Source organism: Nansenia antarctica (genome assembly GCF_963989245.1).
Source record: "Nansenia antarctica genome assembly, chromosome: 2".
NCBI classification, from domain to species: Eukaryota; Metazoa; Chordata; class Actinopteri; order Argentiniformes; family Microstomatidae; genus Nansenia; species Nansenia antarctica.
In genome coordinates, this window is record NC_137675.1 from 72,620,203 (window position 1) to 72,635,681 (window position 15,479).

The 15,479-nt window shown below is 46.7% G+C and overlaps 1 protein-coding gene across 1 annotated transcript in view; it reads left to right on the top strand.

Moving 5' to 3' along the window:
- kcnh6a (potassium voltage-gated channel, subfamily H (eag-related), member 6a) overlaps window positions 1-14,951 on the top strand; it is a gene marked incomplete at both ends in the record, with an annotated part of 20,807 nt that extends 5,856 nt beyond the window's left edge. Inside the window, 11 exons of the mRNA XM_080523669.1 lie at window positions 40-242; window positions 9,214-9,639; window positions 9,955-10,372; window positions 10,649-10,848; window positions 11,286-11,538; window positions 12,470-12,663; window positions 12,910-13,006; window positions 13,177-13,458; window positions 13,955-14,138; window positions 14,252-14,462; window positions 14,652-14,951. Of these exons, the coding sequence (XP_080379795.1) occupies window positions 40-242; window positions 9,214-9,639; window positions 9,955-10,372; window positions 10,649-10,848; window positions 11,286-11,538; window positions 12,470-12,663; window positions 12,910-13,006; window positions 13,177-13,458; window positions 13,955-14,138; window positions 14,252-14,462; window positions 14,652-14,951 (2,768 nt within the window). The remainder of the gene's footprint in view (window positions 1-39; window positions 243-9,213; window positions 9,640-9,954; window positions 10,373-10,648; window positions 10,849-11,285; window positions 11,539-12,469; window positions 12,664-12,909; window positions 13,007-13,176; window positions 13,459-13,954; window positions 14,139-14,251; window positions 14,463-14,651) is intronic.
- Window positions 14,952-15,479: the final 528 nt, after the last annotated feature.

Sequence of the window (15,479 nt, forward strand, 5' to 3'; positions counted from 1 at the left end):
TTAGATGCAGCAATGAATGATGATTGTTCTGGCCTGCAGACTTGAAGCCCAGTACTGTGAACTCCTCATCGGATTCGGACCTGATGCGCCACAGGGCCATCCGACGCATCTCCCAGGTCGCGCTCTCCTTCGCGTCCGATCGCATGCGACCGCCCTCGCCCACTGAGATTGAGATCATCGCACCGAGCAAGATAAAAGAGCGCACCCAGCATGTCACCGAGAAGGTCACCCACGTCACTCAGGTAAGACACCTGGTGAACACACTACCCTTCACCTGTTCAATCAGCAGATTGTCGCGTCTCACCTGGATCAGACTGCCCCACCTCATTTACAACGATGGTAGAGAACACATGTAAGAGAGAGGTGATGTTCTACACTGTAAAGCATTTTGGCTGCTACATTTATCAGGATGCTATTTGACATGAGGATTCATGGTTTGAGTGTATGCGCTTGTCTCTTAGTTAAGATGGAAGAGCAGGAAAAACAATTATAGCGTGTGCGGGTGAGTGTGCGTGCGTGTGTGTGTGTGTGTGCGCGTGTGTGTGTGTGTGTGTGTGTGTGTTAAAGAAAAAGTGTGATATCTGTGCCAGCACAAAGTCAGTGTGATATCTGTGCCAGCACAAAGACTAGTCACACACCTGCCACCACACGCCATGCCGTCACACATTGCTTGCATTACCTTGATGACGTACAACTTGATGACGTACAACTTGATGACGTACAGCCTGAACTGCCATGGTAACACCTGACTGGCGTGGTAACACCTGAGTGGTGTGGAGGGGAGGCACCGGAGGGAGATGGTCACACCCTCTGCAGACTATCACAATGACGCACATGTGTGATAGCAGCTGGTGAAACCAGGAACAAGTCACCAACTGATGGACCATTCAGTCTTTTATTCTGAAAAATGTAAATAAATGTCAGTATTGCAATGCAATGGATTCGGTGAGTAATCCCCACTACTACCTAGTTCGCACTGCAATGTTTTGGCTTGACTAGCGAGTGCGTCATTGATTTTCAACACCGTATAGAACAGAAAACAGAATAAAAGTCTGAACATTTTGATTGGTTGGCGACTTGTTGCCGGTTTCACCAGCTGCTGCCACATATGGGTTGGACAGAGAGAGTAGAGGTCAGATACATAATCCACTTCCTGATCGCATACTCTGTGGTCACCGTGATTAGAGAGTTTTAAAGTAATATTTTGAGACTTAAGTTAGTTATTATTTATGGATGTGCATGTGTCATACAGGAGTTATGGCAGTATATTACATTTTCGCTTTATAAAAGAGGATTTATGTGAGATGAATGTATATTATTCCATGTGAATGGACAGTTTCATGACTTGCTGCTAATGCTACTGCTGCTCTGAGTGAGGTCTGTGCTCTGACAGAGAGGGAGAGTCATATCGACTGTTCGCTCAGTGCACATGGGAGGGAATGTGGCGTCCCCACCAGTGGAAAAATCGATTCAGCCAGATGCCCCCCCCCCCCTTTTCTCTTCCTCCAAACCTGGTCCTGTTAGAAGGCATCACTCGTCTTCCACTCCTTTGATTGTACTCTCATCTACTCCAGATTAGAACATTTGTGTTTAATGGTGTGTTTGTTTTTCAATCCCTCTCAGTGGAATTTCTCTCAGTGGAAAATCTCACAAATGTCAGATTATGTTGCCTTTCCATGGGCAAGTACAGACCAGGGCTATACCATCCATATCCAGAAAGATCTGTGTTGACAGATCACGCACACACACTCTCCAGTTGTTTTTGGTATTGATGTTTGCCTCAGGCAAGCGTTTCTTTTGAAAGGGAAAGCGTTTTTTAGAATCAATAATTAGCCTATCACAGACCAATATCAGACACATTTGTAATATCTCACAACTTATTTATGAATTGTTTCACTTATGAGCAGCACATTTTAGGGGTTTTAGACTATAATTTTTTTTTGTCAAATTGTTCATCGTTTAAGAGGAACAATATGATATCTTTAGCTCCCATGATGTTGTCCTACCTTCATCATTAGAGAGCAGCAGTATTCCAGCAGTTTCATGCCCTCTGGTGGGCAATGGTAGCCTATGGCATTGTTGTGTTTGTGTGCGTGTTTGGGATGGGGTGGGATAACTCATGGAGGTGGTGGTCTGTACTGTACTGTGGTTATGTGTATGTGTGCAGGGACAGAGACGGGGATGGGGGGTTGGAGGGAGTTTTCAAAGTGAGTAATTATGAAACATGGTGCAGGGCTGACGCGCTGGAAGGGGAGGTGCTGGGTGACATAGGGGTTATTGAGCGGCCCTCTGATGCTGTCAATGACCTTGGCCTCCCGGGCTAATGGAAGTAGAGGGCAGCGTAGGGATGGACACGCTCTCTCTGTCTCTGGCTGACTCTTTCCTGCATCCCCCCCTCTCTTTCTGGTGGTGTCTACCCAGTACTGCTCTCCTCCTCTTCCTCCCTCTATCTTCTGTCTGGTGCTCCTCTTCCCTTTCTATTTCTCCCTCCACCTGGCCCCTCCATCTATACCTCCACCTGTCCCTCCATCTATACCTCCACCTGTCCCTCCATCTATACCTCCACTTTTTCCTCCATCTGTATCTCCACCTGTTGCTCCATCTTTACCTCCACCGGTCTTTCCATCTATACCTCCACCTGTCCCTCCATCTATACCTCCACCTGTCCCTCCATCTATACCTCCCCCTGTCCCTCCATATTTATCTCCACCTGTTCCTCCATCTGTACCTCCACCTGTGCCACCATCTTTACCTCTACCCATCGCTGCCAGCTATGGCAGGGATCCCCTCCAGCATGCAGGGATCAGGGTGTTGAGGACACAAGGTTAATTGTCAGCTCACACAGATCATTACCACTGCAACAGTAACACACTGCAACTGTTAAAGAAACTGGATCCCCGCAAGGCAGCTGGACCAGACGCTGTCTCCCCCTCTACATTGAAGCACTGTGCAGGCCAGCTATCTCTGACAAACAGGAAGCAGCACGTGCGGCTGAACAAGCTTGTCTCAGAGCCCCAGACCATCAGCACTGGAGCCCCACAAGGCTGTGTGCCCTTGCCTCTACTCTTCTCCCTCTACACTAACAGTTGCACCTCTAGCCACCCTTCTGTCAAACTCCTCGGACGACACAATTCTCATTGGATTAATCACCAACAGGGATGAGTCCGCCTACAGAAAGGAACTTGACAGCCTGGCATCCTGGTGCAGCCAGAACAACCTGGAGCTCAACGCTCTGTGGAGATGGTAGTGGACTTCAGGAGGAGCCCAGCCCCAACCGCCCCCCGTATCATGTGTGACTCCCCAGTTAGCAGTGTAGAGTCATTCAGATTCCTGGGGACAATCATTTCACTCAAGTGATGGTTGAGTTCTACCCGTCCATCATCGAGTCCATCCACAGCTCATTGATCACTGTCTGGTTCGCTGCCTCCACTACCACCTGCCATCTCTCCTGGACCTGTTCCACTCCAGGACCAGCAAGAGAGCAGGAAAGATCATCGCTGATCCTTCCCACCTCGGTCACCACCTCTTCCAAAGACTTCCATCCGAAAAAAGGTTCCGGTCTATCAAGTCCAAAACCTCACGCCACCAGTTTCTTCCCCATTGCAGTGGGCCTCACAAACAAGCCCCCTGCCTCTCACTGACTCTGGGACTTCCACTCCCCACCCCCGCCCCTGTCACACACACACATACACACACTCACAAACTCACACACACACATACAACTGACAGTGTAATTTATATTAGCTTTACATTTATTATAATTTACAGCCTACATCATTATTGTTTCTATTGCTCTTTTTGCCATTGTCTTTTAAATAATTTTTGCTTATATTTGGGTTTTGTTTATGTCGTATACACCAACCTCACCAAGTCAATTTCCTCTATGTGCAAATATACTTGGCAATAGAAAATAATTCTGATTCTGATTCTGAAGAGGATGTTGCTACAACAAACTACAAAACATCAAGTAACTGTCTGTTCTAGGTGTCACCATAGCAGTTAGTTATCATTTTAGCTATAGTGTATGAGTACAAATGGTACCTCTAGTTTTTTGTTTACAGTTTCATCCTTTTATAATTGGATTTCGATTGCCGCCTTACAAAAAAAGGGGAATGATCACAGGCATTGATCTCTGTTAGTATTGACTAGTCTGCATAACATGAAGCACATTATGTGATTGGCTGTACTGTTGGCAGAAGAGTGTGTGTTCTGGGGTGAAGAAGAGAGTAGAAGAGTGCTGATATGGCGCCCCCTGGCTCTGACTGAGCATACACCTTAACATTAACCTTAATGTACACCTTAACATTAACCTTAATGTACACCTTAACATTAACCTTAATGTACACCTTAACTGTCCCCCCTGAGACATCTACTTCTCCTCTACCCCCCCTGTACAATTTCTCTACTGTTAATTTTTTTTTAAGAAAAAATGATTTACAAAAGTTCTTCCTTCTTCTAGCACTACAACTGCCAATGGCCCCTAGCCCGAGCATAGATTAATGTTTCTGCTATGACTGGTGGATCGATGATTTACTTACTTAGTCAAAGGTATTTGTTGTAGGTCGCTTTGGATAAAGGCGTCTGCTAAATGCCAAACATGTAAATGTAAAATGTAAATGTAAATGTACAGGATGAGGGAGTGTTCAAGAACAATCAGTTCTCAGTAATCAGTAAAAAAAAATGTTAGCATCTACCTGCGAGATACAAAATATATCAAGCAGATTGCATATGACAGGGTCTGGTTAAAAAATCCTCAAGTAGGGCAATGTCATTTTTCATATTTTTCGAGATTATAAAAGTGCAGATTGTAAGCTTTCAAATACTGTGTTATTTCTGAAAATAGTTGAAGAAGATATGCTTATTTTAATGTTGGTACACCTCAAACCAAATAGCCGAGAAACTACACATAATTAGATGATCACACAGTCCTTGCTTTTGAACACGTCCAAAAACGTATGTTTGTTTCCAAGCCATGTATCACTTACACAGTAGCCTATGACAGACGAGACAGTGAATCCAATTCACAAATTATAAGTATTTAGTGATCCTAAAACTGTTGTATGTTATATCGAGCGGGCTCTTCAACTTTCATAATATGCAAACACATTAAAGCAATAGAAACAATAGAAACTTTTTGCTCATTTGCGTGACTTGAGAATTACCATGCTGCTGTGTGTTGTTTGTGTAAAATGTACGAGTGATTGTATCTGTTCATGTTAAATATGTGCATGTTTATTGTGCTTGCGCTCCCATGTGTTATTCATATATCTGTCTTTGGTGTTTGTGTGCCAATGTGTGTATAGAATTGTATATGTGTTGTGGGTGTGTGTGTGTGTGTGTGTGTGTGTGTGTGTGTGTGTGTGTGTTGTGGATGTAAGTGTGTGGATGAGAGTCTCCATGTTGTTATAAGCAGTGTTGCTGTGGCAGCTGTGAGGGTTGGGCTGCAGGCTGCAGAGGGAGAGGGAGAGGGAGAGGGAGAGAGAGAGGGAGAGGGAGAGGGTGGGCGGTGTTTCCCAATGTTTCCCTTTCCCGTTCTCAGTGCTCTCCCACTCTCTCTCCCAGCCACACTCCTCAACATGAGCTTCAAACAGAAACTTAAACCTGTGAGTACTCAAGATCTACTCCCTCGTTCCGTTTGTCCTAAACATCTTGCTTCTTCTGTCTTTGTCTGTCTTTGTCTGCCTTTCCTTACACTTTATGATTGTGTCTCACTCCCTCTCTGTCTCCAACCACCTGCTGCTCGCTTGTGTTCACCTTGTGGACTAGTTCCATCCTGTACACTGACAGTTAGGCAGGAGGTCTGGATGTCATGTTGTCGCTGTTGTCACTGATGTCATCCTCTTGTCTTGTGTCATTTGTGTATTGAATTTAATTTGTTACTCAATATGTGTCTATGTCTATCTCTAGGTGATTTGTGTCCGAACTTTGTTCGTTTTTCATGCTCTGTAATTGCTTTTTAGTTTTTAGTAGGTTTGATTTTAGATTTTTAGCTTTTTTCTTTTAAAGGATTTATCTGATTCAAATTGGTGTAGCATGTTTGGAAAACCTTGAAGGTGTTCCATTTGGTTTATGAAAACATTGAATTAAGTTCACAGAACAGTTACTATACTATTCATGTAGTTGAATACTCTATTAAGTATTAAGTATTACAATAGTTTTTTCTTTACTTATTTAGGGTAAATCTGGTATTGGTACAATATATACATTTTTAGACTTTAAAATGAATGATATACACTATAGCCATTGATTCTTGAATAATAATAACTTATATAAATGCTTCAAGATCTTAAAATAAATTAAATCTAATTTTACTATATATACTATATACATATTTACTATTCTTCATATTTCAATATATTTTCCAGTTCAGTAGTATTTCGTTTTAGTTCTTGATGGCCCAATGTAATTTGGAATAGACATTGCGTGCAGACAGTAGCCATGGACCTCGCCGAGGGTTTAATTATGAAACAGGATCTCAGATTATATCAATAACCTGAAATTTCTCGGATGAGTGAATCTTTGTGTGTATACAGTACATGTGTGTATGTCTGTTGTCATCTGCACGTGTACTCAGCTGTGACTGACACACACACACACACACACACACACACACACACACAAACACTATACACACAGAGATTACCCATCCACAGGGTCCCAAAGGTCATGATGTTATTAAGTAAGAATTTGACCCTCCAGGCAAGTGGCCTGCCCATTAGTCCTAAAGAGCATCTGTCAAAGAGAGTAGTGACAACTCCTGTCCCCTATATAGGATTCTGTTGAATCAGTCCCCTGCAGTAGGCCTCTATTCAAATCCCCTGTGTCCTGTGTCCTGTGTCCTGTGTCCTGTGGTTACATCCAGTATGACTGAGGATAACACCATTTAACCTTTAATACTCTCACTTGAGGTGTTTGTGCCATGTGGGTGTTTTACAGTAAATGGTTGTATACATTTAAAATAATGAGTCTGATCATTAAAGCTGCAATCTGGGATTGTTACATACATTTGTAAACTTTTAAATGAATGATAATGTATTATGGTCATTGATTCTTAGTTCAATTGTCTTACCTCATCAGCACCCACAATATAGGGTTGATTTACTACTTGTTTGTTAGAATCCCAGATTGCCCCTTTAAAAAATAAAGGGGGAAAAAACAGGAAAAGGGTAACACTTAACAATTATGTTGTTATACTGTGTGATAATGTTGTGTTAACTCTATGTAGCCAGTGGAATATGCTACTTCATAAATATAATTCAGATATTAATAATAATATCCTTAGATTAACAAATCTAGGCTATTCCTTTAATTATAACTCGCTTTTTGATTTATTATCAATGTGTTTGGTTTACTCACAACTACTACTACTACCATCTGCACAGAGAGACCGCTGTGAGACCTCTGTTCTGAGAACAGTGTTCAAAGTATGGGTGCTGGACTAGTTATCTAAATGTGTCAGTCTGACAGTTTTGGCTGCAGGACTGTTCTGTTCTATCTGTTTTTATTAGCATCTTAAGTTCAGATGTCAGGGAGGTTTTGGAAAATAGAGATGATACTTGTTATGGGAAGAATTGACTTTTTGTACCATAGAGGAACACTCACTGCTGCCTGTATGCCTATATGAGGTCTTGTTTGCTGGATCTAAAGGACACAGGAGAGTCTTTGATTGCCATACTAGTCAGCCAGGGCACTATGGTAACGGTCGGTGTTATTACATATGCTTCGGTCACCATGGCTATGTTCATAGTTATGCAAAGTAATATGCAAAAGAGGGTTGGCCAGGGGAGGTTCCTCTAGCCCTCATGTTTGCTGGCTAAAGACTGAATATTGCACGAGACAAAAACAGATGTGGCAATGCTGTGATAACACTGAAAACATTGGAAGCCTATGTGGGCATTAGTATCATATACTGTATTAGTGGTGCATCACAAGTCAGATGCGTTACGTTTAGACTAACTTACTCTGCCACATCAAACACACACCCCACTATGAACCCCCACTCCATACATACTCACTCTCATAAGTGTTAGTGAAAATGAACCAAAATCGTTCCTCTTTGCGTCAGTCCCTGTCGATTTTGGGTGAAAATTGGGGCACTTAGCCTGATCTGCCTATTCGAAGAGGGAAAGTATGGAGGGGGTCACATGGTGTGCCAGGTGTGGCTGCAGTAGAGGCCCTTAAAAGCCCACCCAGTGGAGTCGGGCGGGGGTGAGCTTCAGCTTGGGGAGGCAGAGAGGTTTCCCCCATCAGACAGTGAGTCCATTAGTGCTGTCTGTATTGGCTCTGAGCAGTGGGCTGTGGGCATTGTTCTGGATCTAAAGGGCTGTGATGGAGAGGCTGAGGACGTGTCTGTTCGGGGGGAAGCGGGGCTGCCATCTGGGCTGTGTGTCCTGCTGCTGCTGCTACCATGGTCAGGACCGGGGTGAGCTAGACATCCTGGACATGGAGGCTCTGATCGTCGTGCCGGTCAGTAGGATTGCAATGGTACCTACAGTTCTTCTTCTTCTTCTTCTTCTTCTTCTTCATCTTCTTCTTCTGGGTTTTTGGGTTGGTGATTCACTTACTATGGCTGCTATGGTATGGTGGTATATGAGTTCCATAGGATTCCTCAAGTGCTGTTTCTACTGTAGTCTGTGGCAATATGATGGGAATAATAATAACTAAGGTCCCAGTGTTTGATTTGGATTCTCTGATTTCCATAGAACATTGCCATGGTTGTTGTGGTTGATTATGTTCTTTTGGCTGCATCGACAGTGTTGAGATACAGACACTCAATTAGCACTGTAGATACTTGGCTGTGTCGAGCTGTGCCATTGGCATGGCTGCTCCAGTGTTGGTGTTAAATCCTTTGGGACAGGTGTTGCTTACACAGAGGCACAGGACAGTATTTCTTTTGTTGACTTCACACAGGCTGTGAGAGAGTAACTCACATTTCACAGCCACAACCCACACACACAAGCACACACATAAAACAGACAGTGCCACTCTCCACTTCTCTCTCTGGGCTACAATTTAACACGTATTGATTTGTGACTGTAGCTTGAACAGTTAATGGAGGCTCAGTCATGGATGTCTGACCCAATAGGTCATGAGACTGATGGTCCACGTTGCTAAGCAGCAACTTAAGCGCTCATTGTCTGTGAAACGACCCCCTTCTGTTTCATTTCCTCCACATTTCCATCCTATCACAGCTATTTGCTTGCCTCCCCGTAGGTGCTGTCCCTCGGGGCTGACGTGCTACCAGAGTACAAGCTCCAGGCCCCACGTATCCACAAGTGGACCATCCTGCACTACAGCCCTTTCAAAGCCGTGTGGGACTGGATCATCCTGCTGCTGGTCATCTACACGGCCGTGTTCACCCCTTACTCGGCCGCCTTCCTGCTCAACGAGGTGGAGGATGAACGGCGACGCACCTGCGGCTACACCTGCAACCCGCTGAACGTGGTGGACCTGGTGGTGGACGTCATGTTCATCGTGGACATCCTCATCAACTTCCGCACCACCTACGTCAACCACAACGACGAGGTGGTGAGCCACCCGGGCCGCATCGCTCAGCACTACTTCAAGGGCTGGTTCCTCATCGACATCGTGGCCGCCATCCCCTTTGACCTGCTCATCTTCCGCTCCGGCTCTGACGAGGTGAGAAGGCAGCGGAGGAGGAGAGGGGCTGAGAAAATCCAGGCTTGTTTTTGATGTCACTATGAGACTTTTGTGTCACGAAATCGATCAAAACAAGCCTGGATTTTCCTTTAGAGACATGGAATATCCCCCCAAGAGTTATTAGAATGAGGGGAGGCTGGTGGAGGTACAACATCAGAGGATGGGCTTATAATATAATAAACACCCAGCCTCCCCAGATTTATTAGCTAACTGCCTGTATGAATTCTACAAAAGCATTTCTCATTAGCAATGTGTTTCTTTTTGTGTTTACATATATTTACACCATTGCAACAGCCGCAGACGACCACCCTGATTGGCCTGCTGAAGACCGCTCGGCTGCTGCGTTTGGTTCGCGTGGCGAGGAAGCTGGACCGCTACTCAGAGTACGGCGCGGCGGTGTTGTTCCTCCTCATGTGCACCTTTGCCCTGATCGCCCATTGGCTGGCCTGTATCTGGTACGCCATCGGCAACGTGGAGCGCACAGCCTCCGCCCTCCTCGGAGGGTTGAAGATTGGCTGGCTGGACAACCTGGCCGACCAGATTGGTAAACACTATAACGACAGTGACGCAGCCTCTGGGCCCTCCAATAAGGACAAGTATGTCACGGCGCTCTACTTCACCTTCAGCAGCCTGACCAGTGTAGGCTTTGGTAACGTCTCTCCCAACACCAACCCTGAGAAGATCTTCTCCATCTGCGTCATGCTTATCGGCTGTGAGTACATCTGCTGTGTGTGTGTGTGTGTGTGTGTGTGTGTGTGTGTTTGTGTGTCTCTGTGTGTGTGTCTGTGTGTGTTTGTGTGTGTGTGTGTGTGTGTGTGTGTGTTTGTGTCTGTGTGTGCGTGTGTTTGTGTCTGTGTGTGCGTGTGTGTGTGCGATTGTGTGTGCGTGTGTGTGTGTGTGTGTCTTCAAAAGCGTGTACGTGCTTGAATGAGTATCAATCGGTTTGGTTGGCAGCTCTGATGTGTTTGTCCCTGCTGTTTTCCCATAGCTCTGATGTACGCCAGCATCTTTGGGAATGTGTCAGCCATCATCCAGAGGCTTTACTCAGGCACGGCGCGCTACCACACCCAGATGCTCCGCGTGAAAGAATTCATCCGCTTCCATCAGATCCCTGGGGGACTCCGTCAGAGACTGGAGGAGTACTTTCAACATGCCTGGTCCTACACTAACGGCATCGACATGAACGCTGTGAGTGGCGTCAATCATACGCAGGCACACACACACACACACACACACACACACACACACATACCGCAGGTGTACTCACAGCCGATAAGCATGACGCAGATGGAGAAGATCTGTTCACATGCAAACATACTTTTTCCACCTGAATTAGAGCAGTTTGGCTAGGAGACCTAAGTGGGATAAAGTGTGTCTTATTAGCTGATATGTAGAGTTGGCTGGAGGAGCGGTGAAAACCTTGGGCCTCTAGCACCACAGCAACATGACATAGAGAGGGCAGGCAAATTGAACAGTTCATCATCACATAGAGACGCTCTGTGTGTGTGTGTGTGTGTGTGTGTGTGTGTGTGTGTATGTGTGTGTGTTTGTCTGTCTCCTGAGTCGATAGTGAACATTTGACCCCCCCCTCCCCTTTTTCCCTCTCCCTCTCCCTCTCGCTGTAGGTGCTTAAAGGCTTTCCGGAGTGTCTGCAGGCTGATATCTGCCTGCACCTGAACCGCACCCTGCTTCAGAACTGTAACGCGTTCAAGGGAGCCAACAAGGGATGTCTGCGCGCTCTGGCCATGCGCTTCAAGACCACCCACGCCCCGCCGGGTGACACCCTGGTCCACATGGGGGACGTGCTCACCGCCCTCTACTTCATCTCCAGAGGCTCCATAGAGATCCTCAGGGAGGACGTGGTGGTGGCCATACTGGGTGAGCTGAGCGATGAGTTCAGAGCTCTCCTCTCCTGTCATTCTTCTCCCTCTTTCTTTTTTTATTCCTCCTTTCCTCTCATGCTTATGCTGTTTTGGCCTGCACTCTTTCTGGTTCTTTCTCTCTCTCGTGTACAGTACACACCGTACACACACACGCACGCACACACACGTACACACACACACACACACACACAAACACACACACACACACACACACACAAACACACACACACACACACACACACACACACACACACACATACACACACACACACACACGTACACACACGTACACACACAAACACACACACACACACACACACAAACACACTGTTCTGTGGTGGTGTGCTGCCTAGCCGGAGGTGCTTGGGCACAGCTCCACTTCCATTTCACAGTGACATTGATTACCGATAGGCCAGGCACTCAGACCACACTCTCTATGCCCTCCTGTCTCGTTCTGATTTGTCCCTGCATTGCATTTGAGTGGACATTACTTATCCTTGGAATTATGTCGGAGCATTAGTGTCATTGTCCTGCGCTAAAAATATCTCTTTGAAAATCTAGGGCATTTGTTTTGATCAGAAATGAACCCTTCAGGGAAGTCCTGCGACATACGGTTTTAATTACCTACCGGTGTTCATTCGTTGCTTCGTAATTAGTATATTTTCACTCTTGTTTGAACATGTTCAAACATCTCTTTGCTAATTGCTTCCCTGCATCACTTTCTCCGTTGCACATCTAATTTTAATAATAATAATAATGAAAGACACACAATCTTCTACACACATCTATTCATCACCCTCCTCCTCCTCCTCTTTGTCTTTTCATGCTCTCTCTCTCTTGCTTTCTCCCTCTCTATCTCTCTCTCTCTCTCTCTCTCTCTCTCTCTCTCGCTCTCTCTCTCTCTCTCTCTCTCTCCCTTTCTGTAGGTAAGAATGACATCTTTGGGGAGCCCATCAGTCTGTACGGGAGGCCTGGGAAGTCCAGTGCAGATGTAAGAGCTCTGACCTACTGTGACCTGCACAGGATCCTGAGGGACGATCTGCTGGAGGTGCTGGACATGTACCCAGACTTCGCAGACAACTTCTGGAGCAACTTGGAGATCACCTTCAACCTGCGAGATGTGAGTGCCACCACCAGGGAGAGCCAGAGAACTCTTAAACTTATCCTACTTACTTAGAGATACAGCAGCACTATTTCCAAGACAAGCTGCAATGAAATATGACTTCTCACTCAGTGTGTATTATGTTTATACATACACTGATTGGTGAATATGAGCGTGTGTTATTTGTCAACAAGGGATTTTCAGTATTAAGTCCTGTAAATATGAGTTGTGTGTTCTTGAATTACTGAAGCTGATGTGTATCAGGTAGATAGAATAAACCAGCCAACCCCCAGCGAGGACTCTGAATGTGGATACCGCCGGCCTCGCCGCCGGAGAAACTTACACCACCGCAACCGGCCTGGTAAGTGTGTGTATGTGTGTGTGTGTGTGTGTGTGTGTGTGTCTGTGTGTGTGTGTGGCGAGGGGTGGGAGGGAGGTTTCAGGGATTTCATACAGTACATTCTTAAAAGTATAATAACTCATTGTGTGTCTAAAGTTGCACTCCACATTCTGTCTCCCCTGTCTGTGCAGATGGTATGGACCGTGAGGACCCGTACTCAGACCAGTCCTGTCAGATGGGGAACCACCAGTCCCCTACTGCAGGCTCCCATTGGGACGACCTCTGCAGCACCAGTGCCTGCTCCCAGTCTAGTGATGATGAGATGAAGCCTCTGGGACACAGTAAAGGGGAGCCGTACCCCCGCGGGGGTGACACCAGGGACTACCCCCCGGCCGTGGTCAGCCTGCTGCCCCCTAGTGGACCCTCAGCAGCCATGGCATCGCCTCCAGACAGAGGAGATCACACTTACCCAGGTACTGAGAGACTTGACTGTGTGTGTGTGTGTGTGTGTGTGTGTGTGTGTGTGTGTGTGTGTGTGTGTGTGCGCTCAGTATCTGCTATTACTGGTAGCCGCTCAATATGGAGAAGGCGGTGCTTCTTGTACCCATGAGCTGTCTGTTTTACAGTATTGATACTGTATCTGTCAAATCCACTGTAATCATAATTTAGTGTGAATAACATCCTATGTGTAGGCATAACTGGTTGTTGGCTCAGCACTACTGTAACTGACTGTTTTCATAATGTCAAAATGCACTGATAGTATTTGTCCTTTAGATATTGTACATGTATGTGGACATAAATAAAGCGTTTAAAATATGTGTGTGTGTGCGTGTGTGTGTGCGCGTGTGCGTGTGTGTGCGTGTGTGTGTGTGTGAATTTGTTCCTGTTTGTTTGTTGTCTCTACGCAGTATTATGTGTAAAGCATTCCCACAGGCCACACAACTCCTCTGTTCTCTCCTCTCTGTACAGCGGCAGCCCCCATCAACATGCCAGGGCTGTATGGGTACTGGCCCGACAGGAGGACCAGACACTTCTCAGAGAGCCAGCGGCGCTCCTCCTCAGTGAGGGCCACCTACCATCATCCCCCCTGCACAGAGGACAGACCCAGCGAGCTGGAGTCCAGACTAGAGCTGCTTCAGACCCAGCTCAACAGGTGTGTGTGTGTGTGTGTGTGTGTGTGTGTGTGTGTGTGTGATGAAGATGGATCCATGCTCTTCATTTTACGGTCTCCCTCCCACCTTCCATCCGTCTTATCACCCTGAACAGACTGGAGACTCGGATGACAGCAGACATCAATGTGATCCTGCAGCTGCTCCAGAGGCAGATGACCCCGGTGCCCCCTGCCTACAGCGCTGTGTCCCACAGTCAACCCCCACCACCCCACCCCACGACCCTGTATGGCTCAGGAGCCCCCATTGTCCACAGTCCACCCACCGTCCCGCCAGTGCAGGTTGACAACACGCCTTCACCTCTGCAGGTACTGAGGGTTGGTGTTGTAGATGCTTTTCACCTGGTTGAGATTCAACATTAAAGGCTTGTAGGAGAAAAAAAAAATTAACACTAGACTGAGATGCAGGAAGTATACTGTAGGTATAGATGGGATACACTGAGTTGATTACTTTGTATGTATTCTACTCAACCTCTACACTCCCCTCCCACTTTGCAGAGCCCAGACTCTGACTTCAAGCACAAGTCCAAGGACTCCCTGTCCAGTGGGATCCATCTCACCGTGGCCTCTGATGACACCATGTCCACGTCCCCTGAGATGGAGCCCCCTCCGGAGCCCTCTGTGAACCCCCTGGATCCCTCACCGGAGTCCCCCCAGTTCTCTTGTTCTGCCCTGGGGCCCCCAGGACTGCTGTGTGGCAGCCTGCGCTTCCCTTCCCTGCCTGAAAACCTGGAGACCTCCTCGGAGGGTCAGGAGATCCAGAGGCACGTCTCCGACCCCGTCCTCCCAGGCAGCTAAGACCCCATGACCGCAGACCTGTTCACTCCCCCACCCAAGCCCATCATCCGCCTTCACCGTCACAGGAGGGCAGCCAAAAACCAGCCTAATCCTCCTCTTCCTCATTCCCCTCGCCATTGTCGAACCCCCTGATCCTGACCTGTAAGATGCTGCTGATGAACGTGGGCTGCCTTCCATGTAGCTGAAGGCCAGGTTCCATTCCAAGAATGGAGAGCCTCTTCCTTCTCACAGACTCACAGAGCCTGAGCTGAGGCACCTTCAGTTCTGTTCTATGACCTCTTCTCACTTTCAGGGCCCTATGCAGTGATGAGAGGAATCGTGGCCCCTGGCGCTGTCTCTGAAGAACTGATCTGAAACTGGGCTGACTAGAAGCACACATACTGTACACACACGACATATGAACACTCAGTCATAACTATCCCAAACCCCCCTTTTTTCCCTGGATCTCAATGCTGTAGCAATCCCATTCTGATCTTCCTTTATATAAAATGATGAGGTAAAATGAGATGACAATGCCATGTTCCCTGT